General features: G+C 36.7%; 1 protein-coding gene across 1 annotated transcript; it reads left to right on the top strand.

The window, feature by feature from the left end:
- On the top strand, positions 1–25456 carry LOC145769001 (von Willebrand factor-like). Its single transcript, XM_082580602.1, has 25 exons — positions 1–56; positions 304–323; positions 818–899; positions 1242–1366; positions 1643–1850; positions 2350–2438; positions 7715–7824; positions 9300–9538; positions 11834–11990; positions 12102–12211; positions 12705–12874; positions 12992–13213; positions 14971–15140; positions 15677–15792; positions 16292–16420; positions 16579–16762; positions 17685–17873; positions 18194–18343; positions 19044–19181; positions 19432–19653; positions 19933–20019; positions 20978–21089; positions 22188–22417; positions 22732–22832; positions 25180–25456. Exons 1-25 carry the CDS (start codon positions 1–3, stop codon positions 25454–25456), a joined length of 3693 nt encoding a protein of 1230 aa, XP_082436728.1.

Here is a 25456-nt window from a genome sequence, read left to right as displayed (position 1 = left end):
ATGCCGACAGGAGCTATTCTGCTCTGTATATTTGCCTTGGCCTCTGTCCCCCACAGGTGAGAGAATCACTATATTTGACTTTGTGTAATGTCACTAAGTGTTCTCTGTATTACCACAAAGCAGAATGAAATTAATCTAATATGACAACTCATTGACGTGACCATGACGGTGAAATGTCGTATGCTATTTATGAACGTGTTCGTACCAAAATTCGTACTGTACAGTATAATCTAACAATTGTACTAACAGTTGGTTTGGATTAGATTTTATGTTTTAATATTTTAATGCTTTTTTTGTTTTTAGTGCCAATGGCTACTCTACAGGTGAGAAAAAAGTATTTATTATGATTTTTAAACATTGCTCATCCAAATACCAACCATTGAAATTGCATACATCATCAAATTTTCAAAGTTTTTGTTAAAAGAAGAGCCACGACGTAATACCTTATCTTGGTTGGTGGAGCGGCACCGCTTCTGGTTGTCACTTCATAATATGCCAATGTCAATCGAAAAAAAAAACACTGTAGCCTATCAGGAAATACAGTTTCCAGAAAACCTATGTTTTTGCCATAACACTTCAATTTGTTTGTGGATTTCCTGGTTTTGGTATGTACTGTATTTGATAGATAAGATGTAGTTGTCGGAACGTATGTTTCACCGCGTCCTGTGCGAAGAGAAAAACTGTTCTTTGTATTGTTTTCTTTGGCGTCTCTATTATCGACATAGGTAGTCCTCATGTTCTCATCTCCAAAGATCATTATCTGCGATTATTTTATAATCAACCAAACTTTAATTATTTTTTTTAAATCTTTTTTTAGAAGTTTTTGATCTCGGCTTCTGCAGCAATCTCCCCACCCCTAAATATGGGGAGCTCGACTGCATCGAAGAAGACGGAGCACTGTAAGTTTTATGCTGTATTTCAGTGACGACAGATGCTTTATAATTTATTAGCGTTGAGTTGGCGTCGCATTTAGGACATAAAACTACTGGGAGGTGAGCAGCAACACACGTAGCTACTAACTTGTATCCAGTCAATGTTCTTTCATAGCCTATTGCCAACAAAATATACTTAAAGAGTATTTTCGAAGTACACTGTATTCTCTTCAAGTACTTTCGAATACGGTAAAACAAAGAATAAAATTTATTTTTATGAGCTATTTCTCAGTTCACATTATTTGAGAAAAGTTGATTAAATTGTCTGTGTTCAAATATCTTACCAGCATGAAATGCTATTTCATACAGAAAATGTACGGCGTCGTGTCGGACTGGTTATAAGTTTGATGGAATGAAAGCCGGTCGAAACCTCGTCTCTGTTTGCAATACCGCTGATGGAAAGTGGAGCAAAACAAAGTTCCCACAATGCATCGGTGAGTAAAGATGCTGATGATTAGTTGATTAAGATTTATTGCTGATGAATGCGAAACCTCATGCAAGGTTGCCATTATTTTCCAACACTTGTCAGATCGCCTTTTTTCCAACCGAACGTACCCCCCAAGTAACAATTTTCAATTACGCGCGTTTCACATTTGTATCAATATAGGCTAATCATGATAAGCCTGGTTTCATAACAATTTACACTTTGTCGTACAATTAAATAAAAGTCGGAAATCTTAGTGTGATGTAAAACTGCCGGATTCTTGCAGAGGCTAAATGCGAAGCAATGGATCCTGAAAACGCTTTCGAGCCAGATTGTTCGGAGGCAGGGTCTCTCCGAATTTGTGAGCTGAAATGCAAACCGAAGTACAGGCCAAGCGGAGCTCACTTGTTCGCCTGCAATCGGGAGACAGGGGAATGGAGCCCTTCGCTTTCTGACGCCAACCGGTTTCCATCTTGCATCCAGGGAGCCAAAAAGTAAGATTACTGCTTCAACCTCACGATGAAGTTCCGTATGTGATCTAAAGTAGTTTAAGCAATCAACATATCTGCGTGACCAGCCATTCAGCGTGCGATTTGAAATGTAGTGTAGTTCAGCATGCTTAAGTTCCCGGGGGCATTGAAGTTGAAAAGATAATTTAACTTTACTTCTGTTTTAACTTGAACTTGTTCGAATTTCTCTGAAGTCTTGCAGCTTCCATTACGAAAATATTATTTTCGTTACAATTTTATGATTTGCATATCTTCTTTTTCGGATGCTGCTACAGAAGTTGTTTTTATTCATTCCCAACGTGACATAGAATAAAGGTTTAATCTTCGAAGCGTATATGAATTTTATGCAATTAAAAATAACGTAAAAATAAAAAAGAATAGTATGCGTTCTATTACATTCTTAAATTTCACAACGATGTTTCCAAACCTTTTATCAGAATAAGCTTCAGGGAGCAACGAAGTTCACATTTTTATTTTATTTTAGATGCAAGACACTTCGTCCCCCGGTAAATGGATTTGTGGCTTGCAACGTCACCGATGATGAGCAAAGGTGTTTCCCTTCTTGTCCTCCAGGTCAGTATTTCGACTAGGCTACAAACAATAAATACGCTTAGCGTAACTTCTTGGTTACGACTTGTCAAGAATAGTGACGTACGGGACTGTAGATATAAGTTTATTGTATACTTGAATACTTTCATTAAGGTTTTAATTTAATAAAACGTTAATTTAGTGCAGTGGTAGAAAATATGGCTGTGGTCAAAACAAGATTGAGATTTTGATACGTCTGAGGCATTATCACAATGAAAGACTTACAGGAGGACTGGCCTGTATTTTATTTCTTTTGTTGTACCAATCACAGCTAAATCACTAAAATTATACCCCCACAAATTTATTAATCTTGGTAAAGCAAAATGAATGACATTATCAGTTTATGCTGTAGCATAGCGTCTAAGAGGCACGAGGCGGCAGTAAAAAATTTAATATTATCTAAAAAAACATTTCACTAGGTTGGTTTGTAAATTTCTTGAATTATGAAGTATCAAAGTATCAGAGGGAGAAGGGTAGGGGGTCCAAGTCACTTAAATTCATGCACTTTAACCTGAATGCATATGAAAGAAATAGCAGTGACATTCCAAGAATACGTCACTAATGAAATTGGTGTTTTTAAAAACATTGTTACAATAATGTATTCGCCAACGGACTTATGACATTATTATGGTATTTCGTTCATATCAGAGTATTTTCGTTTTTCAACTTTTAGTTGTCAGCGGAAATCAATAAGTTCAAAATAAGTGGAGTAGGCCTAAAGGTTTGCTGTTTTGCGACGTGCAGACTTTGCTGACATTAATGATAATCTTATTTTAACGAGTATCTATATTTCTGAAATTTTTATCCTACTGGATATTGAGGTTAGTCTAACCACTCATTGAGCGTGATATCTGAACTTTTTTTTATCTTTTTATTGCTAAAATGGCTTTCTTACATGGGTTATATCATATATTTTTCTTACAGTGGAAATTCTTATTTATTTTTGTTTAAATCAAAGTTAAGGAAGACATAAATTTTTGTTACTCTACTCTTGAAAAAGTATGAAATGCAGAAAAATATTACAACGCAGAAAGCGTCAAGAAATGCAAAATGAACGCACTTGCATGTATACTAGGCTAAAGTGCTTTTTCACGATATATGAACTAGGTTTTCAGGTAGGGATGCTTCAAACAAAACACAATGTATTTCAAAATTTTTCTTTTTGTCACATAATTTCTTTGCCTTAATTTTCTTTGCGTGAAATTTCTCAAACCAATACAATCTATTGTCCGTTTGCTTCAAACACCTCTAGTTTATAGCGATTTGCTTACGTTTGAGGAAATGCAACAAACTTTGTTTTTAACAAAATAGGTTTATCGAAAAATTGTAGATCACTGCGCCCAACTTGATTTTGTCAGTGGTCATTTGAAGATTTATTTGCGAGCTAATAGCGTCCTACGCCTACGCCATAAACCATGAGGAAAAACTTTTTTTCATCAGTGGCGTACTCAGAAAATTGTCATGTGGATGTTGAAAAAAAACAGAAATCTAGCTAAAAAGATTCATGATAACCAAGTTCACTATACGGCAAAAACAAATCTGGACTGACGAAAGATTAAAAATGTAGATTTATAATAATATACTCATATACATACTAATAATATACATCAGAGTTGCAAGATTGTTCCGTAAATTCAACTCTTCATTAAGATTTTTGATTGAAAACTTTTCTGTTTTTGGTTTAGTGGGCAATGTAGCGTATATAGTCTAATCCTCGGTTACAATTGCAATTCACTGTCCCCCAATAACCTATCACACGCAATTGGTGTGGTAGTAGAGGTTTGCACTGGCTTTTGGAACATAGTTTTCTAGTCATTTGCAATGACAAATTCGTATTATTTTTTTATGGTGTCATCGAAAACACAGTCTGTGTAGCAGCAGTATTACCAAAACACAGCTGATGTCAATTTTGACACTTTTGTTGTTAGAGGTATATACCCACTGATAAAAAAATATAATTATCATAATTTCTAAAAGCACAGATTAAAAGTTAAGCTTGTACAAATAAATTAAGCCACTGAAACTCTCGTGACGGTAGAAGAACAAACAAATGCTAAATTCACCTGCCGCCGATTATAAACAGGTGTGTTTCCTAAAATTTTGTTTGGCGGGGCCTATTAGGCTAAAGCTTAGTGCGTTATTATGGGCAAAGTATATGTAGTAGGCTACAAGATGTCGGTGTAGGCTAGTGGACAGTACGATACAATTAGACAATCAACCTACAATCGGAAATACGAGCCATAACGTGAAATCTCCCCTCCATTTCTGCTCCCATTTTTGCATGGAAGTTTGGTTGCAGCAGGCTATAACTCTGGTACAACAATTTCCAACTTCTTATCAGAATCTTCATCGTTAGAGGCCATTATTCTGCTTCTATTGTCGATCAGAGCTTAAATAAATTGATAAACGATCCGCTCAATGTGACAATTTGCTACTAGGCCCACGAAGTTTATATTCCCGGTCTTGAGAGTTTCTAACAAAATGGTTGACTGTCGAAGACAAACAAAAGCGCCAGATCTTCTACGAATTTCTTTGTGTTTATTTTAATGCAAAGAACTCTGAGCATAGCCCGATCTATTTTCATAATACTTTTTCTTTGTGCATCGGTTGTAAAATGTTCCAATAGCCTACTAGGAAACTATTCCACAGACCATTAACAGCATGATGTGAGAACACAACCCAGTGCACAGTGAAAACATTCCCCCTTTCCAAACTCAGCATCGAACTCTGTTGCAATGCTGCACACTTCCCAATGCAACTACGGGGGTCTCGAGTAACTACTGTAAATTTTGTCACAAAATGCCCTAGTTTATAATCCGTCCATAGAATATATTGTTACAGATACGATTAATTTTAGCCAATCGTTCAAACAATGCAACAAAATTATGTTTGACAATGGGTTGAAGGGAGCGACTTCAACAAAACACGATAATGTGTAGGTCTACATTCATCCGACCTTGCAAGTATAGAGTGAATAATGTATTTCTTCTGTGTTTTAGGAGGGGGGTCGCCCCAATCTTTTGCCTCCCTCCTGGATTGACTAATGTTACAAACGCAGCGTCAGTTGTGAAAGAAGTCAAATGTTGCTTCAAATAAGCTTCAGTGAAGCCATTTTCTCTCAGCCTTTTTATAATGGCTTCATAAACAGAAACCTAATCTTGGCCATCGAGTTAAGGTCATAAAAAGCCAAGTTAATTAAAAGTAACTAATTATAGAAAACAGCTAACTATGGAAAACAACGCTTGTCACCCATTTATCTTCGCGATTTTTATAGTTCTGCTGTGAGATTTTTATAGTTCTGTTCAAGGCTCAATAGAAACATTGTTGTTCAGATAAAAGATCTGACAAATAAAAATTTAGATGAGCTCCCTCAGAGCCCCTTCCCCTTCATCAAGCTTTTTTTTTTCTATTTTGGGGGCTGAGCTATCCAGAACAACCCCTCAAATGCAACCCTGATTATAAAGTGTCAATTTCGACATATCCGTCGTCCAAGTGTTAAAGTACAGTATAGGACTACTTTTTTCCTGAAATCAATATACAATATTCACAGTTTCCCTTCAAAATTGACGTGGACCACCAAGGGAATCAGTGGACCTCAGATTTGGAACCACTGTTGAGATCATTTGGATATAATAAAACAATGGTTTAGTACCACTTTGTTTTCCTTAATTTCGAATCTTTTTGTTAGGCGATCCCAAGCTGCAATTCGAGAGTGCATCACCAAACACAAATAATTTAGTAGCCGATATGAACGGAAAATGTGAACGTAGGCTACCTTGAATAGGCTTAATTGCTTTTTCTATCCAATCTCTTTTTTTTAAATACCTAAAATATAACAACCATTTAATTCAGGAGTGTCCAAAGTCTGGCCAGCGGACCAAATCTGACCTCAGATACGTTTTTCATGGCCCGCTTCTGTTGCCTCACAATGTGTTATTTTTGGCCCGCAAGCACACAGAAATCATACCAATTCAACTTCCATTTAAAAGGAAATTAATTAGCTTAAAGACAGTATTTTCTCACAGACAAGAGATAAGGAGGGAGAAGAGTTAGAATCATTATTGCGCCATAATTGCGAAACCTATCAACTACTTATTGTCCTGAATAGCACAGTATAGTAATGAGTGATAAGCGAGCATTCATTCATATCTTTGCTAGCGAATTTAATAACAAATTTTTGAAATGCGAACGTTTTGCAAAGAAAATGTTGAGCTTGCTCGGCTCAACGTATTTGTGAAAGCAGACGTTCTTAGTTATGAACTTACACCAGAACCGCTTGGGATCACAACTGAGCGACCTTCGCATACATGATGTTTTATGCGTGCTTACCACTAACCTCGAACCAAATTTGACCTTGGTGTTGAAATCGACACGTCAGTTTCATCCTTTACATCAACACAGCTGTTATTTACAAAATTTCTGGTTGTTTCAATTTATAATGGAAAAGCTAATAACTTATAGCCTAACTTATTACATCCAGTGACATGTAAATTATGCAAAACAATACTTAAACCTGCTTATTGCTTTGTTTTATGAAAGCGATATTAAATAACACAATATTACAATATAATGTGTATTCTCCGAGTAAAACAGAATTATCGGAGATTGTTGGCTTGCAGGCACTTCCGCATTGTCAAATTGACCGGCCTGATGAAACATTTGGACACCCCTGATTTATTCCATTGCTCTACTCTATTATCGAATTGTTTAAATTTGGATCTAATTTTAATTTGTGTAAAATGTTTGTTATCTTATTACAACTCTTGCATATGTAATTCTCGTGATGTATTGTTACAAAAAGACAAAATTATAAAGATATGTGGAAGGCCTTCATCCTGCAGTGGAACAACAATAGCTGATAGTGATGAATGATGATGATTGTTACAAAAATAGGGCTGCAGAGTGTAGCAGGACTAATGACATATTCGTGGCCAATGCGTTATGTAAATAACAGCTCTACGGTAGCCCAGTAGTTTTTGAACAAAGATAGCACCCGTTGACTTCTGAAGCGTTATCGGTGGCCCCTATTTTAGTCAGCCAAAGGCTGCACTTCCGTTTGTACCCACCTTAATCCAGCCTTTGCAATGTGTAGCCTAAAACTGTGTACAATGCATTATGCAGAAGTTCTAGGCTAACAGTTTTCATTGCACAGTATACTTTAAGATTGAAATTTTAAAGTGAAAAACATAATAAAATATAATGGACACTCAGTTGACTTTACGTGATTGTAATTGCTGTAAATTGGCTAAATTTCTTTAAAGGTTTTGAGTTCTCCGTGAACCTTCCTATGTCTGGCTACTATCGATGCCATCCTTCCGGTAAGTGGCTCCCAGGAGACTCCATACCTGATTGTGTCGAAAAAGCTGATGCGGTGAGTAAAAATTGCAAAGCTGTACAGTAACTTATAAGTCTGCAAACTAAAAAGTGTGTGGCATAGTTTTGCAAAAAATATTATTTAAAATTTATGATGACTATATTTGGCTACTGTAGCTCTGTGGTTCTCGACCGTTTTGTTTTGGCCGACCCCTTTGGAAACCTTCATCACTTTGACGAAATAAAAGTATCCTCGTTTTAAAAGCATTCTCATATAATTATATATTTTACACATTAACCTACAATATTGTAGCTCGACTGAGATAAAACGGTAAATATCATTTTCATATTACAATACGGTATTAAAAGTGATTGATGCCCTTCGTAATTACGTGGAAATCAAGAACGTATCGGGAAGTGCAACTTATACCATCTTGGTTTTTAGAGTAGGGTGTGTTATGAAAAAGTGTTGCCAAATTTTCTAAACATTTTCCAACAAAAAAGCGATTTTTAAAAAAGTAGCTCAAAAATTAGTCGATTATTTCTAGTTAAACCTCGACTAAAATTTTCAAATACTTCACGAATTATCTAAATTTCCCAAGTGATCTATTGTCAACTTATCAATCAAATGTAAACCAGAATACTAAAAAAAATAACTAATCAAAGTGCTGGTGTTGATAAATTTAAACCAATTATCCTTACAGAAACAACAACTCAAAAATAAATTAAAAATCTAGTAAAGTTCACACTCATTACTTGATTCATCCAGTGATACTATCTTTAAGTAAGCTGATGATGTTGCACAACAGTAGTTTATTTAATAAATTCATGTTTTTTCAGGTTGTAGCCTAATTACTTAGTAAAATATCAACATTGTTGCAATGATGAGTTTATAAATTATAGTTATAATGTTTTTGGAATTTTGTGTTTGTATATTTTCTGAATTCCATTAACAACAAACAAGCATTGATTTACTTTTGAGCGAGACAAGAATAAGGTTCATGTTGAAATAAAAAAAAACTGGCAACACCATTATTTTACGCATTCTACTCTGAGAAGGTAGTTTCGCATCCCGCACTTCTAGAAATACCTGCGTAATAGATTTTTGAAATGTCAAAATTACTTTATCTTTGAAAAGTATGTTCTGTATTGTCACATTCCACAAATAAATAAGCTAATGCTCAAACCTACAACACAAATAAATAACAAACAAGTTTTGAAAATTGCGAGTAGAATGTTGTTCATGGTAGCTCGAAGCAGCAGGTTTTTGTCTGATTCTCTTCAGGAGCTATCGTGAGAATGGACAGTAAGCTATTTTGTTAATTCCTTTAGGTTAGATACAACATTCTTAATCACAGAAAGTTTACAACGTTAAATAATACTCAACCTTTTTGTCATAGTTTCTGTAACCCAAGATCATACTGTGAACGCATGGATCTCCGGTTAAATTTGATTGTTCAGCCGTGGCCATGCCTTCTTGGATCTTGTCCTTCTATCTAATGTAATAGGTATTGTTGTTACAATTTTGCTCAGGTGAACCCTATTGGTGTTGGGCACTTCACTGGAGTATACACAAATGTGAAAGCTCCTGTGGATCAGACTGGAACCTGTTTCACATGGGGCCAGCATCATTATCGTACCTTCGATGGAACAATCTTCAGGTTTCGTGGCTCGTGCACATACGTTCTTGCTAAAGATATTGCCGATGACACATTCTCTGTTCATGTGGTCAATGACGACAACTGCGATGGTTCGAAGACAGCTTGTACAAGGTAATTCTTTTTTACTAATATTTCTCGTCAGAATGACAGGAGCATAAGTTTCAAAAATCATCTCTAAAACATTACAGCTAAATTCAAAACAAGAAACCCGTTAATTAGTAGAAACACGATAATTAGTAGAAAAACACGAAACCAGTTGTATAATAGAATTTTATCCCGTCCTTCCCGAACTGCTACCATTCTTTATCCATGGGGCTATTAAAACACACCAATCGGGCCAAATTGCGAAAAACTGATGATCATTTGATTTTAGACCGTCCATGGACTGCACTACCAGATGGTTTCAACCCAGGTTACCTATACGGAAACATAGTTAAAAAATAAAAGACAACGAGCTTTTAGTTTGAAAACGCCAAACAAAACTACTTTGACTACCAACAAAAAACTTGTACATAATTTTTTTCTTCCAAGAAATACATTAGAAATGCTAGAACTATGGTAGAAAGTTCAGTTTATTGTACCATAAACGAGTAAAGCCAAATAACTCTACAAAAATAAAAACAACTAAATTGAACGTTTTCGACATATCAATGTCTTCAATGTGAACGTTTTCGACATATCAATGTGTCCTGATCATTGTGCCGTCTCATTGGCCATGACCGAGTGGTGAGAGCCGTGGTACGACACTCGAAATGACGTTGGTTCGACACCGCTCAAGAGCATGTGGCTGTGTCTTTGGCAGTGCTTGAAGGTAGACACGAAGATTGTATTTCTTGCCTTCTCGTCCACTTAAACTAAATCTTGAACTACCGGATGTAAGCCGGGATACGACAAAAATTGTTATCCTCTTCAGAAACACCAATAATGAAACTCAGCTACATCCAACGAGCAACAATACTACAGTTAGATTAAATTAATGTCAACTAGCATTGTAAGCGATATCACTGAACAGTACAACTTAAAAAGCAGGTACAGTAATTAAGTGGAAACTACACAAAACGGTGAAGAAAAGATCACATCTGGTGTAATAAATAGGCAAACATACAAGAATAAATGATAATGCGGTTGTAACTAATGACATGGCAGCACCATCTGCCGCTCTTGGATTTAAAAAAATGTCACTCCCTGTTAAGCTTTTACATCCCGACTTTCTCAAAAGTATACTGAATAAAGTTTCCCGCAACACGGAAAAATATCAATTCAAGATATAAGCTAATGCACAGGCAAAACACCGTAGAATAAAAAAAACAAAAAAAAAACAACACACTAATTTATCCTTGGAAGGCCAGATTATTGTTTGTACTGCATTTTATACACCTGTAGTCCTATTAGCTATGAACGTAGTGTTATTGGTTTGTTTTCATAAGCAAATTATGTGTAAATTTGCAGACCTTTTGCTAAAAGAAAAATCATAATTAATGTCTTGAAAAACTTCTCAGACAAAATCATTTCCAAAAAGACAGGATCGATATAGCAAACAATCTAGCCTGGCCTATGCTTTGTCCCATAGTAAGCTTGAATCTTGAGTAAAAGTTTATAAACTTAGTTTTTGAAAATTTTCTTCTGACTTGCGATAGAATATGTTATTTCGCCTACTTCTATAGTAGAGTTAGACTTTTGGCCTCAATTAATTTATTTTGGTTAGTCCGAGAAAAAGATACGTTGTCAGACAATTTTCAGCCAGTATGCCACTGGAAAGACTTTCTTTGATGACAGGGTCACACTTGGCAATGAATACTGCTTTCAAAGAGTTTCCTTGGTTTTTCGAGTGGCTGAAGAATTTTAACATGGCCACGATAAATTATGTTAACCAAAGAACGAAGTGACATCAATTTCTTCCGACTTCTTTATCAAAGGATTGTGCAACTTATTGTCGACTCTTGGCCGAGTGATGAAAGCGTCTGCTCGGCGCTCGAAAGGACTTGGGTTCAACACCGTTCCAGAGCAAGCGGCTAGGTCTCGGCAAAGACTAGTCAATGGGCTGCCAAAATAAAGAGAACAGCTGACTCGAAGATATTTTGTCCCTTTGCTGCTTTTAGTTGTATCTCAGTTATCGCAATGAGCGAAAAATAAGACATGATCATTTTCTTTTAGAATTGTTTGATCGATTCGGAGTCGCATTGCAAGTCCATTATTTTTTTTTGTGGTAAATTCATTATTGGCTTATATTTTGCCTCCCCAACAATTTGCCTTCCTTGAATATCTCCACAACACCCATGAGTAGTTACGCCACTGGTTGCAACATACTCACTGTATCAACATATCTCACCAACAGATTGGTAATTAATTAACAATTTAATTAAGTACTCCGAAAGCTTCCAGCGCTAAATAAAATTTTAACCGCAGATCCGTTATCATTGTATATGGCGAAGACATGCTGAAGCTTGAGATTGATCAAGAAACACTAACAGCTGAAGCTTTTGGAGGAAGCAAAAAACTTACTCTACCGGAATATATTTATGGATTGTCAGTTGAACGGGTCGCCAGTTACATCATTGTCAAAGTAAGTTTCTTTTCTTAAAAAGGCGCATTCTCAAATATACTTCAGTTTAGACCATTAGTTATGCATGAAGAAGAACTGTTTTTACATTAAACTTAAACACATTTGCTGCAGGATAATGGAAACAACCTGTACGTGAAGTGGGATGGAGGGCAGCAGGTGTGGGTGCACGTAGATGAGGATATGTATGGTAAAACTGCTGGTCTTTGTGGAACTTTCAACAGGTTTGTACAAGCTGCTGTAATTCGCAACTTTGGTCTTCATGTTTTCCTCAATCCTGAAGCGAGCTGATAAAAATTATAAAACTATGGGCTGATGTTTTAAAATGTTGTTGTGGTGTTGAGTGAAAAGCAAAAATATAATACTGTATATTCTAAAATTTTACTTGGTCTTATTTTTTTTTCGGGAAGATTGTTTATTGGCAGCAAAAAAACAAAGGTGACATTATTGTACTTTGGTTTTGACTTGTTAAGAGCAACACTGGACAATAAAGTTATAAAAAATCACTCAGTCATAATTATGCAGGTAGGACAAATTATTTTGAGAATGCTTTAGCAATTTACTTTTTGCTACCAAGTCCTAACGTGGAGTTAGGCAAGAAACTGTATTTGTGATGGCCAATTACACGGCTAGCATTAAGCTGGCCATTATGGGTCTTTACTATATACCAATCCATTTAACTTTGTGTAACTTTTCACAAACAAACTTGTTGCACAGAGACTGTTCTGATGATTTCACCATTTTTGATGACGATAAACCAAAGGTAGTCTCCGATGTGACTGTGTTTGCCAACAGCTGGAAGGCTCTTGCAACTTGCAGAGAGGCGGGAAGCGAACCATTTTGCTCTTGGGGATCCGGAGCTACTATGTCTGATAGACTCTTAACTGGTAAGTAATTGTTATTTGTTATTGAGTCACAATTTTTAAAGCATAAAATTATACAGGCCAAGCAATTGCTGCATAGTTTTATTAGTCGAAGTCAACTTATTTTCTTTTTATTTCTAGGCAAAGCTTTGGAGATGTGTGGAGCAATTATGGACACAATATGCAAAGACGTTGTTGATCCATCCCCATATTTTGAATCCTGCAAAGAAGATGTTTGTTTTTACAGCGCCAAAGAAAGCTCAGTGTGCCCTTCCATGGCTGCTTACTTTCGCGAATGTACTAGACGCGGAGTGCATATTCAGTGGAGAACCGAAAGCTTGTGTCCAGTCGAATGTCCACTAGGTAGGAGCAAACATAAGTAGGCTATAATCTGTTCGCTACCACTCAGTCAACTATGTTGTCAAAACGTAAACATTCAAGGCATCATAGTCATAACACTGACTCTCAGCGCAAGCGGTAGGATTGTCAAGCTGATGAACGAAAGATTGTTAATTCGATTTCTAGCGACGAAGTTATGATCAAATACAGTACAAATGAGAAAAGGATTAAAAAAAATAAACTTACTTTAAATAAACTATAAAATTTGGGAAACTATTGCTAGGCTATGTAAAAAATGGTACCTGAACAAATTTGTATTATGTAAAATTACAAAGGATATTATTGTTAATTCTTAATCCAAACTCTGATCTAATTCTGGATGTTTTAAAACATACATACAGTAGCCTACATACAAGCAAAAGACCAATATATAATAACGCCATTTCAGCAGTCAATAATTTAAGATGTTCACGTTCAGTAGGTAATACAGAAAGTGTTTAAATCTCGATCGGACTTGCATTATGCTTTGTTGTTAAACAAAATAGAACGGCGTTTTTCTGTGATTTAGTTACTTATCCCTGAGTCGATATTTCCACGCTCTGCAAGAACAAGAAAGGGCAAAAATAAGTATCGATGGTACAACTTTCGTCAGTGAATATAGTAGGGTACAGATTCAGGGACAATTCTCTATACTGAAGCACTTGTTACAACAGTACTGTAACAACTTGGAGTTAATTTTGGTGACCACCCTTACGTTAGATGTTGAAAGCCCATGGAAGTTTGGAAAAGCACTAATATTAAGCACTAGATTGAGTTTTGCTTTTAGCAGCATTATCGATGTTTACTTCACAACTGTAGTTGCAAACAACCTGGTTTAGCCTGATGCTGTGAGTTCGCTGTGAGATAAAAACCGCTAATACCACAGCGAACCCGCAACATCTGAAGTATTAATATTAATGCAATAGATTGAGTTTTGCTTTTAGCATCATGATCGTTGCTTACTTCACAGTGTAGATACTGACGACCTGTTTTAGCCTGATGCTGCGAGTTCGCTGTGGTAGTGTGGTAATAGCGAAATGCACTAGATATCGGAACACAGTTCCCTAGTCATGTATGACAAATGGTATTGAAGTCAGTAGGTCGTTGTTTTATGCGGCTTGTTTGACTTAAGGCTGCTGTCTTGAATGCTGTCTGTTGAGTTTCTGTGTTGTCAGGCGTTTTGCTGTGAAATTTTGTTGACAAATGGTATTGAAGTCAGTAGGTCGTTGTTTTATGCGGCTTGTTTGACTTAAGGCTGCTGTCTTGAATGCTGTCTGTTGAGTTAATAGATTAGCGCCTGCCTAATTAGTCAGTGATTCAAAGCCTCTTCAAGTATGCGAAACTGCCAGGATTAAGCTCTACAAGAAACTTTCCCAGTCCGAGGATAAAGATTCAATCAATCAATCAATCAATTAGTGCCAATAACGCCTGACAACACATAAACTTAACAGGCAGCATTCAACACAGCAGCCTCAAGCCAAACAGAAGAGTCGCATAAAACAAAGACCCACTGACTTCAACATCATTCGTTATAGGTTATAGCACATGACTATGGAACTGTCTTCTTAAAACTATTGCAAATCGTTATTACCACAGCAAAATTGCAACATCAGGCTAAAACAGGTCGTTAGTATCTACATTGTAAAGTATTAAAATTAAGTTTTGAACAAAGGTTGCTAATAAAAGGTTAAGTATTCTACCACGTATTTATCTATCACAGTAGGCTACAATCTGTTTTCTAGGAATGGTGTTTGATCACTGTGGCAGCTCCTGTCCTCTGACGTGTTCTGGTCGAGAGTACAATTGCGAAGATCGCCACTGCATTGACGGATGTCACTGCCCGGATTGCACCTATCTCCAAGATGGGCAGTGCGTTGAAAGGTCCGAATGCCCTTGCCAGTTTGGTGATAAGGTAACAACCAGTTTGCCTTCCCTTAGATAATATTGTCTTGCTTTATTATTCAGTTGGTTGATGTAATTACGAACTTGTATGTTGTCAGCCAGTGAACACATTGTTCATAAACGCAATAAGTATTATACGAAAGTCTGCGGGATAATAGCTACAGTAATTATTCGATATTTTTCCCTTTACCCCTTCGTTGGGTGGTGTTTCCACTGAAGGTCTTGTTTTTTTTTACTTTACTCTCCCCCCCCCCACTTCAAACAATCTCATTATTTGTAAGTTTATTAGAGTCCGCACTAATTGACAACATTGAAAAACGTAATATTGATAAGATCATCAGTGATTATTAATCCTCGGGCACTTTCAGTCTATTAAATTTGGTCCTCTTGGAAAAATAGATATCTTTGTTTTTTCGGCCTACTTTTCGAACTATAACGTTGCTTGTTAATTTTAAGTCTTGAACTAATTTTTAGTGAGATTGTAAGCATGTAGTCGAAGATAACTGAACCTACTCCAGTGAAATATAACCGAAATTTTTGTGTCAGAGTTACATGCCAAAGAGTAAAATTCGAAGAGATTGCAATCAGTGCGTGTGCGCACGCGGAAAATGGGTTTGCACGAAAAACACTTGTGATGGAGTGTGTCGGACTTACGGCGACAGGTAAGTTATTCGAAATTACGTGACTATGTCACAAAATTATTCAGGAGAAAAAAAGCAACGCATGTTTTTGAATTGTAATATTGTTTGAGAATGTCTTGCACCAAATATGTTAAAGTCAAGTTCTGGTGAAAGGTTTGTTACGTTTTGAACCGCTTTACATGGAGTATTTATTTTTGTTTCAATCCAAGAAGAGTTTCCATAGCTCCAACTTCACTGACGATTACTATGACGTAACCGATTAATCGGACATTATTGTCACACTAATCCATGTTGTTACCGACCTCACTGAACTGCTTGGCCCGAATAATCCATCTTTGAACTGTATTTAGTTGAAAAGCAGTGTTCGCATACAATTTTTACCTAACAAATTCGCTTCCCTTAAATAAAAGTAGTTCGAAACAATTTTATTTTATTTTTTCATATTGAATATTCTTTGTCTTATACAAATGCACCTAAAAGAATCGAGTGATGTCGGTATAATAAAACCTCTTTACGGCAGGCACTATGAGACATTCGATGGTGCAGAGTTCAGCATGAGGGCCGACCAAGACTGTTCCTACATACTCGCCCGATCAAGCGGAGTTCAGGATATTTCATTTGAAATCGTCATTGAAAACCACAATTGTTTGTGAGTGTTCAACTTTCACGGCCACATGCGCTTTGTTGAGACTGCGAATAGCTCTTTTTTTTCAACGTAGGCCTATAATTGTTGTACAAAACGATTGTTAATAGCTTAATATTCTTGCACGGTTGCGACAAGTTTAAAACTCTTGTTTGTTTTTATAGCACTAAATCAGAGAGTGGATTGAAGCAGTGGAAACAGTGCTCAAGAAATCTCGGTGTGACCGTAAATGGCATCTCGGTCAAATTGTTGTCTGGTGGTGTTGTTCTCCACAATGACGCTGAAGTCAAGCTGCCCTTCGTTAAACATTCTTTTGCAGTTGAAGACGTCACTTCACAATTTCAAAAAGTATGTGGAACGGATACATACGTAGTACTAGGATACAAAGTGTAGGCTATATAAAATTTAAACTGGTGTAACGGTCCAAAAGTTACCAAAGTAACTATCAGTATGCCAAATTATTCGATAATAATTTATTGGGGAACAAAAGGTGAACTTTTTTAATGAATCAAGAATTTTTACAGTAGGCCTATGTGTAATTTGTGTACTGTGTATAACTGTTGCAGTGTGCGCTATAGGCTATACTGTAGGCCTATTACTTTTTTATGTCAAACTAGCCACTAACACACCAGCCGGGATTAATTTTAAAATTTGCAGGCAGAGAAAAGGTCATTGGTTTTTATTTGAAGAAGGCTTGAACTATCGCTGAGTTTTGCGTTCATTGAGACTATAGGCCTACATAGTTCAATATGATAGCATGGACAGCTGGAAGCACATATCACAGCAAAGCACATCCACATGTCACAGCACAGTTGAAAGCAGTGAAAGATAAGCTGTCTGCTCTCATGAGTGTCTTGTCAAGAGAAAGCCGCCCTTGAGCGGTGCGTAACCGATGTCGTTTGAGCCTCCTGCTAGTGGTCTCACTACTGTGCGATGAGGTCAAATCCTCCAACACAACAATTGAATAATGCCATTCAAAGTACAAACCAACAAAATGTAGCAAACTCAAACGTTTCCGTTACAGAACTTTACCCCTTCATCAGGAAATAGCTTTATACGTCTAAAGAAAAATAAATTAATAACAATAAAAACTTATGTAAAGGTGGGATATCGTACATCAAAGTATACTCCCACCAAGGTGAGCGACGAAATTACTACAACCTGCGTGCAAGCTGTAATGACAACTTTGTTTCGCAGAATGTGGTTGCAATAGTAAAAGAACAGCTACAGTAAAGAGAGAAAGGCGTTTTCAATTATGTATCTCATATAGGTTACCATTTGGAATGGCATGACAGTTCTTTGGGACAAACATACCCGCTGTTTTATTCGGGCTAAGAGTAACATGTGTAACCTGATCGCCGGTCTTTGTGGCAACTTCAACTCTATACAAGATGATGACAAATGGGCTCCGGACGGCATAACCCACGAGGACGTATATGAATTTGCCAGCTTATGGCAGGTGAGTTTTGCTCTTTATTTCGCAATAGCATAGCAACCATGCAATGAAGAACATAAATGTTTCGTTTGCTTTTCTGAAATGTCACAAACTCCTCTAAAATCTTTTATTTTGTTATTATTAGTCTACCTCAACCCAGGATCAACGTCACTGTTGAGAGTGATAATAAAATGTTAGAGACATAATCAAATTTGTCATTGTCAAAAATTACAAACCCTTAACAATACAATTGGACTGGATATTTTAATTTCAATGTATTATTTAAAAGAACTCAACCGGTTACCTTCGGTGGATACAACCATTTTACTTTTTCGCATGTTTAGACATCAACATGCCCAGGAGCACCTAGGTTCGATCCTTTACCTGAGCACCCATGCAAAGTATACTCCATCAACAAGCCTAGCGCCAAGGAAATTTGCGGAAAATTGCGAAGTCCGCCATTTTTGCAGTGTCACGACGTTATTGAATATCAGGTCTGTTCGATGACGCATTGTTACAGAGTTGTTGTGCGTTGTTGTCAAAAATTATCTGAGGATGAATGTGGGTGCTGACACAATGCAAACAATACAGTTAAAGGAAAAGCGTGTGATAAAAAGTGTGAAAAAATCTTTCGGTCAATTAAGCTGTATGCAGTTGTACTGTACTGACAAACTGGTGTACTGTACTGACAAACTGGTGTACTGTATATTATGTAAGGCTTGTGTATTTTCTTTTCAGTTTTTCTACTTTATAAGATCATAATTTAAACAACTCAACTTTTCCGCAATTAATTTACAACTATTCTGCTATTTTCCTACAGGAAAGTTAAAATTGGCAAATTTTTGAAAATGAAGTCTTGAACTGAATGTCTTTCTAAAACTTATATCTTTGTGTTTGTATTGGAGCATGCAAATGGCCACATAGCTTAAGATTCGTTCAATGAAGCCAATGTTGCATTCTAAGTTAATTTTAGGAAAGCACTTTTTATCACATAATTTTACTTAACCGGAAGTATATTAGAAACAAATTTATTGGAAGCCCCAACACTTTGCTGGGTTTCGACTTATGCGACTACAAGTATTTACACTACCACGTGCAGTCGTACACGTTATTTTATAGCGGTTCAGTCAAATACAGTGGTGCAAATAACTAAGTAAATTAAACTAGATAAACTTATTAACACTTTTATTTTAGTCCTATTACGATGCCTGCGTGTTTGACTTCTGCAATTCGCCTACGCGAGAAATGGCCTGTAATGTGTTCGCCACATATGCGCTTGCTTGCACAAAACAAGGCGTTGTCTTCGATTGGAGAGCAGACACAAATTGTGAGGTATGCAATAGTGAACACCTGATGTTATCTCCGACAGTTCAGTCGACGCCTAAACGATGTCACCAGTGTCTCTATTTTACAATTTTACCGCTTTTCTCTTGTGGCTTGCTAGCGTTCGCTTGGTTTAAATGGTTGAAGTAAGCTTAACCGATGTGTTTCTTATGCGAATTAGTAAAACATCATTTCCAAGTGTTTTCTTACATTTTGCAATAGCTTTTCTCTTTACATTGTTGAAAAGAAGAATTTTCAGGAGACTTGCACCGCCGGAAAGGTGTGGTCGGAATGTGGAGGATCTTGCGAAGCTTCGTGTGGTTCCATCCATGAAGAAATTCCGTGCAGCGAGGAATGTGTTCCAGGATGTGCTTGCCCAGATGGCCAGGTGCTCAGCTACGAGGGAACGTGCATCACTTCATCAAACTGCCCATGTTTTTTCAACGGGGAAAAATATATGCCAGGAGAGACCCATATGTTGGTAAGTTAAAACAATTTCCAGTTTATAAACCACGAAGACATTGTTTTAAGCAAGACAAACGGTTTCAGTCTTCGTAGTTGAAAAGTTTGTAGCTTTGTATTATGTACTGGTTTCAATGAAAGGAGGTATATTCTATAGAAATGCTTAGATCTTACATGTAAATCCTATTTTTCATCTGACCACTTTTAAAACAGAGTCCTGCCTTCTGCTACTCGTTTGTTGCTTAATTTATATTTTTGTAGTCGTGAAGCTAGCATTTACTACAAACTCATTGCATAGGATTGCAACGTGTGCGAATGTCACAAAGGCAAATGGGAATGTACAGACAACTACTGCCCAGTCTCCGACCAGTGCTCTGATAATGAGGTTCGTCTGTTAGTTTGTCGTGCAACGTGAGCAACGACGTGGTCGCGTGGTATCTTTTGCTGCACTGGATCTGTACACTAATTTCAATTCGTTTGTTTTTTTATCGTCGTTGTGCGTGAGTTTCATGGTAGAGATAAAATGATGCTTATATTTTATAAATTTAGCAAATCTTCATTGCATTGAAGTTGAGTAACCAAATATTATTAGAGAAAAATCAGTAATATCAAAACTTATTCTATAAAATTATAGTTTTTTTGTTTCCAACATTAATGCATAACATTTTAAAGCTTAACCCTATCTGTAGCGACACGGGGTTTTATGAGGACGCCCCACTCTAGTAGTGAAATATTTCTCAGAAGGAAATATGCTAGAAATGTGAAATTTCTTGATTTTTAGTTTTTGTTTGCAAATTTTTTAAACTTACACTGGTCATTTTTCTACATTCCTTCTCTTCACAATAATCATTTCGTCTCAGGTGGCTAGACATTTTGGTGCAATGCTAGATAGATATAATTTAATGTATTGTAAGTGCAATATAAATGTTAGTGCAATTACTTTATGAGCACAAGTAATTTTTTGTTTAGTTTCGCATTACTTTATGTTAAAATTCAAAAATTTCAATTTTGAAGCTACTTTTGGGAAATTAGAATAAAAACCGACTTCCTGGCGTCTTTTCATCTGAAATACTTTATTTCAATGAATTTGTTGGGTAAAAATTTAATTTCTATGCGCACAATACACATGGCTATTATCTTGTGAAAAATTTTGACTCTGTGATTTTCATGGCTCTCGTTATTAGCGATTAATTAACACGAGGCTAAGATAGCCCGTGACGTGGTTTCGGCGTACGAAAAAAGCTCGTATTAAGATAGGGTTCATCGCAACAAAATTATCAAATCTTCAAATTAAGATAATTACTCTGACACCATTTGCTCATACTTTCCTGCTGTTATTTTAGGAATACGTCCAGTGCAAATGGGAAGAACAGATCACGTGCTTCAGCATGCATCTTCCTCACGACGAACCAACGAAACCGGATCATTGCTACTCTGGTTGCCAATGCAAAGAAGGTATATGCTGCTATTGACTTTATCAACGTTGCTACTGCAGATCTGTTTGTTATTGGAAAAACTTTGACAAACGGCACTTGGCATATAGATCACCGAAAAAATACACAAAGAAAAATAGAAAATGCTTAAAGTATAAATACTAAATAGGTGACAATATAACCAGGTTGGCAAGGTTTGTATGTTTAACTAACAAAGTATGTTCGTATGTGTAAGTATTGTCCCCCTCGATATCTCAGTGGTTAAGCGCCCGACTAAAGATCAAGCGACGCTGGTTTAGCTCTCGGGTTGTGCGTTGGAGCAACACCTTTATGGACTGCTCTCCATTTAACGTTAGCCTACCTAGTGAATGGAATAATTCCCAGGCAACAACACTTCAACAAGCGGAAACTTCACTATGTCAATCTCGATAACCGGACCTGCGTGAGTGGTGCAAATCCTCTACAAGTAATCTATACAAAACTGCAAGAATAACCTATTAAAGGCTTTGTCAGTCCAAGAATAAAGGTTTAAAACAAAACCAAATAAAATGCAACACGAAATTTGATTAGCTGATGAATGATGGAGTGTTTAAATTAAAAACGTTTCTCCAATCAAAGTCAGTCATGGCTACGTAGAGATACGGCCTCATTTAATTGCGCAGACTTTACCCGGTTTTTCCAGCATTTGGTAACTTTCTGAATAACATTTTCTAAAAATTAAGTTTTAACGTCTGTTTAGTGTCTTTCCCAGGTGACAAATTGGGTTTTAACATCATCAGGTTTAGAAAAACAAAGACAATTTGATTCATAAAATTTCAGTCGAACTGTTAATTCCTTTCAAACAGTCTAATTGACTTTTTCAACTTACTTTTTCTCATTTTTGATTGCTTTGCCAAGGTAAAAAAAGGTTTTATATCAGTACAAGTTAGCAAAAAGTAAAAAAAAATGATTGAATTTCCGTCAGATAGTAGAAGTAGCGGAAGTAAAAATCCACAAAATGTGACTAATCGGGCCTCATCTCCAGGTAGCTATGACTCAGCGCCTATCCGTGCATTCGGACTCACGATGACTTTAGTCACAAGTTGCCTTACTGATTGGCGTTTGTGTTTCTTTTATCCAGGTTTTGTTTTCGATGAAAGTTCAGGACAGTGTGTAACTGAAGAACAATGTCCTTGTGTGTATGGAGGCCGAAGTTACCGTGAAGGAGAAGAGATGCACAAAGACTGCAACACTTGCCAGTGCACAAAGGGAGTGTGGAGCTGCACCGACAAAGTGTGTCAGGGAGAATGCCACGCTTACGGTGCCATGCATATTTCAACATTTGATGGCCACTACTACAAGTTTGGACAGGTGAAATGAAATTCAGAATCCTTTGTTTCATGCGATAGTTTTATTTGTACTTTGAAAGTTTTTTTTTATGTAAGTTCACTCTGAAGAAAACTGGACAACTATTTTTTATGTAAACAAATTTTATAAAAACTCAGAATTTTGCAACTCAGAATATTGCCCATCACAGAGACAAGCTTCTCCCACGATAACGATAGGAAAGATGCATAGATCCCTTATTTTTGCACCAAAGGATCACTATCTTACTTCTTTTAGTAGTAGCCTATCTGGCACGGTTTATCTCAATTGTTCTCCTTTTACCATTGTTGAATTCTCAGAATTGTGAATACGTACTTGCCAAGAACAGCGATGAGAATCCACACAAATTCCGTGTTACAATCACTAATGTGCCATGTGGTTCTTACGGGACCGTGTGCAGGTGGGTGCCTGAGAAGATATAGTGTGTCGGGGAAGGTGGTTTAGTTTAGTTGGGTGCATAGGAAGACTACTGTTTTGATTTAATAACTACACATTGGTTCACGAGATTTATGAAGTATTTTGCTAACAAGTGCGTTTCCAATTGATTATGCATCGATGGGATTAGAGATAATAGTAAAGCACTATTTAATAGTCAACACGAGCTTAGTCAACCGTAGAAATTCTTTTTTTTACAGTAGTCATTACACTTTAAGATCAACGATGTATAACAGAGTATAGTAGTGATGAGGTAGACGAAGAAAATCTTTCAAATGTCAAAGTTTCAAAGTTTTATGTTTTACAAGTTTGTTCAAGTTTTTCATCCTCAAACTGGCTACTGCAAATTTTAGGTATCGTTTGCTTAAAAAAGCCTCGTGACTATCTATTAAAATATCGAACGTTTTGCAAATCGTCACCGTTATTGCCAGTAGCACACATCCTTTATAGCTTTTCAAAGAACATACCATATGACTTTTTGATGATGTCAACATACAATCACGATTCTCTCTATCTCTTATACGTAAAGAGACGTTAGAAAGATTATTGATCTCTTCTTCTTGACGTATTGACGTATTCAATGAAACACCAAACGTTAAACAGTTAATTAATGATTGAATAGATCTACTTTTGAGGTTGTAGATAGAAATCTTTGAAGAACTAACGCATGGTTCAACACTTCCAACAGATAAACAAATCCAATCCTAAACAGCGATAACTTCGACAAGTGCAAATCCGATCCACGATAATTGCGACAGCAACTTCTCAATCGATCACAACTTTTAGATTCGACTCGTACACTACTTTTACAATCGACTGCTGTTATATTTACTTCGATCTCAACTTGTACAAATACTACTCAAACTACGCGACTATTTATAACCGTTTACTTTTACCAGAAACCTCTCAAAACTGCGGTAATATTACGTCAGAAGAGGTAATTCTTCCAGTCAAACTTTTCAACACGTAAACATGTCTTTGATGTGATAACAACATACAACAACAACAACATAATACAACAACATGTCAACAACATCATGTCAGAATGTTTGATCAGGTTAAAGACGTTTCAAGAAATATAACAGTGCAGAATCTTCTAATACAGTGGTTCTTAATCTTTTTGTCTTGGCGGACCCCATTTCGTGCCTTCAAAGCAGTCGCGGACCCATAATTTTTTTGTTTGATTGTTTGGTTTGTCGCGTCTCCTAATCGAAACAACTGAAGAGTCCAGGTGCAAAACGATCAAACTACCAAAATCAACTTTTCGAGTAAACTGAAAATTAAGTTTGAGATTGATTGTTTTGTGGCTGAACCCTGTTATTTTTAAAGCCTTATTTTGAGAGATGTTGATCGTTTTGCCGCAAAAAAGGCTACTACATACAACTTTCGATGTCAACGCAACGGGAGATGGTAAAATAATAGAATGTTTGCGACTTTTACAAAGAAGTTTTCCTATTTTCATGTGTAATCAATATTTCGTTGTAGTCACAGACTCACAATCATGGCAAACCTGTGATTGCTGATAGATTGTTGATTAACGTTTGCATTTCCCAAAGTAGGCAACGATCAACAATCTGCTGTCTAAAAATATTTAAGTCGAACATCAATATGCTTGTAAATGATGCAACTCTTTTTTACGAAAATTATTTTAGTTGGAAAAACGAATCTTTCTGCGACATTGATTGATTGATAATTTGATCTTTATTCTGGGAAAGCCTTCTTTGAGAGTCTGATCCTGGGAGTTTCGCATACTTCTAGAGGCTTTGAACTACGGACGCAGGCCTGGTCATCGAGATTTACATAGTAAAGTTTCCGATTGTTGTTGAAGTATTGTTGCCGGAGAATTTTTACTTCCGCTTGGTGCCGCTGAACGGAAAGCAGTGCTGAAATGCGTTGCTCAAGCGCACATCCCGAGAGACGAGCAAGCGCCGCTTGATCTTGAGTGGGACCAATTAGCTAACGAGGCGGACATTGAAATTTCAAACGCCTCACCAGGGCGTCGCAACCCATAGTTTGAGAATCACTGTAGCCTAATACACAAATAAAGCACTACCAATTTTTAAATGTTGTAATTTATCAATCGTGCTGCAAACGAACCCCTTGAATACGCTTCGCGGACTCCCGGTTGATAACCGCTCTTCTACAGTGGGAAATTTTACAATAAAATTGAGGAATGCTTGGGTGAGAGGTTATTTTAGGAAAGCGAAACGTAAACAATAAAATGGACACCTTCTGAGCTACGCATCTTTAGTGTGACAAATAGCCTACCTTTGCATTTATTAAAATATGTATGAATTTGTATTTTATTACAGTAAATCAGTGACAATGACGATTAACTACGGCACAGTTGAAGAAGAAAGTCTTACATTGATTCGAGGAAAACGCGTGGAAATCAGTCGAAGTTCAGGATTTACTGCTAGATTTGCTGGACTCTACGTGTTTATTGACACGAAAGTCGGCGTCACTCTGCAGTGGGACAAAGGAACTTATATCATTGTCAAGTTGTCTGGAGAACATTCAGGAAAGGTCGAAGGTTTATGTGGGGACTACGATCAAAATTCACAAAATGACTTCAAAACAAGCGGTTAG

This window comes from Aplidium turbinatum, chromosome 4 (genome assembly GCF_918807975.1).
Source record: "Aplidium turbinatum chromosome 4, kaAplTurb1.1, whole genome shotgun sequence".
In the NCBI taxonomy this organism is placed as follows: domain Eukaryota; kingdom Metazoa; phylum Chordata; class Ascidiacea; order Aplousobranchia; family Polyclinidae; genus Aplidium; species Aplidium turbinatum.
This window is presented reverse-complemented; position numbering and strand designations above follow the sequence as displayed.

Coding starts and splice junctions, on each gene's coding strand:
- LOC145769001 (XM_082580602.1), top strand. CDS start 1: ATGCCGACAGGAGCTATTCTGCTCTGTATATTTGCCTTGGCCTCTGTC. Junction 900..1,241: donor ATCGAAGAAGACGGAGCACT/GTAAGTTTTATG, acceptor TATTTCATACAG/AAAATGTACGGCGTCGTGTC. Junction 19,182..19,431: donor GAGCAGACACAAATTGTGAG/GTATGCAATAGT, acceptor AAGAATTTTCAG/GAGACTTGCACCGCCGGAAA.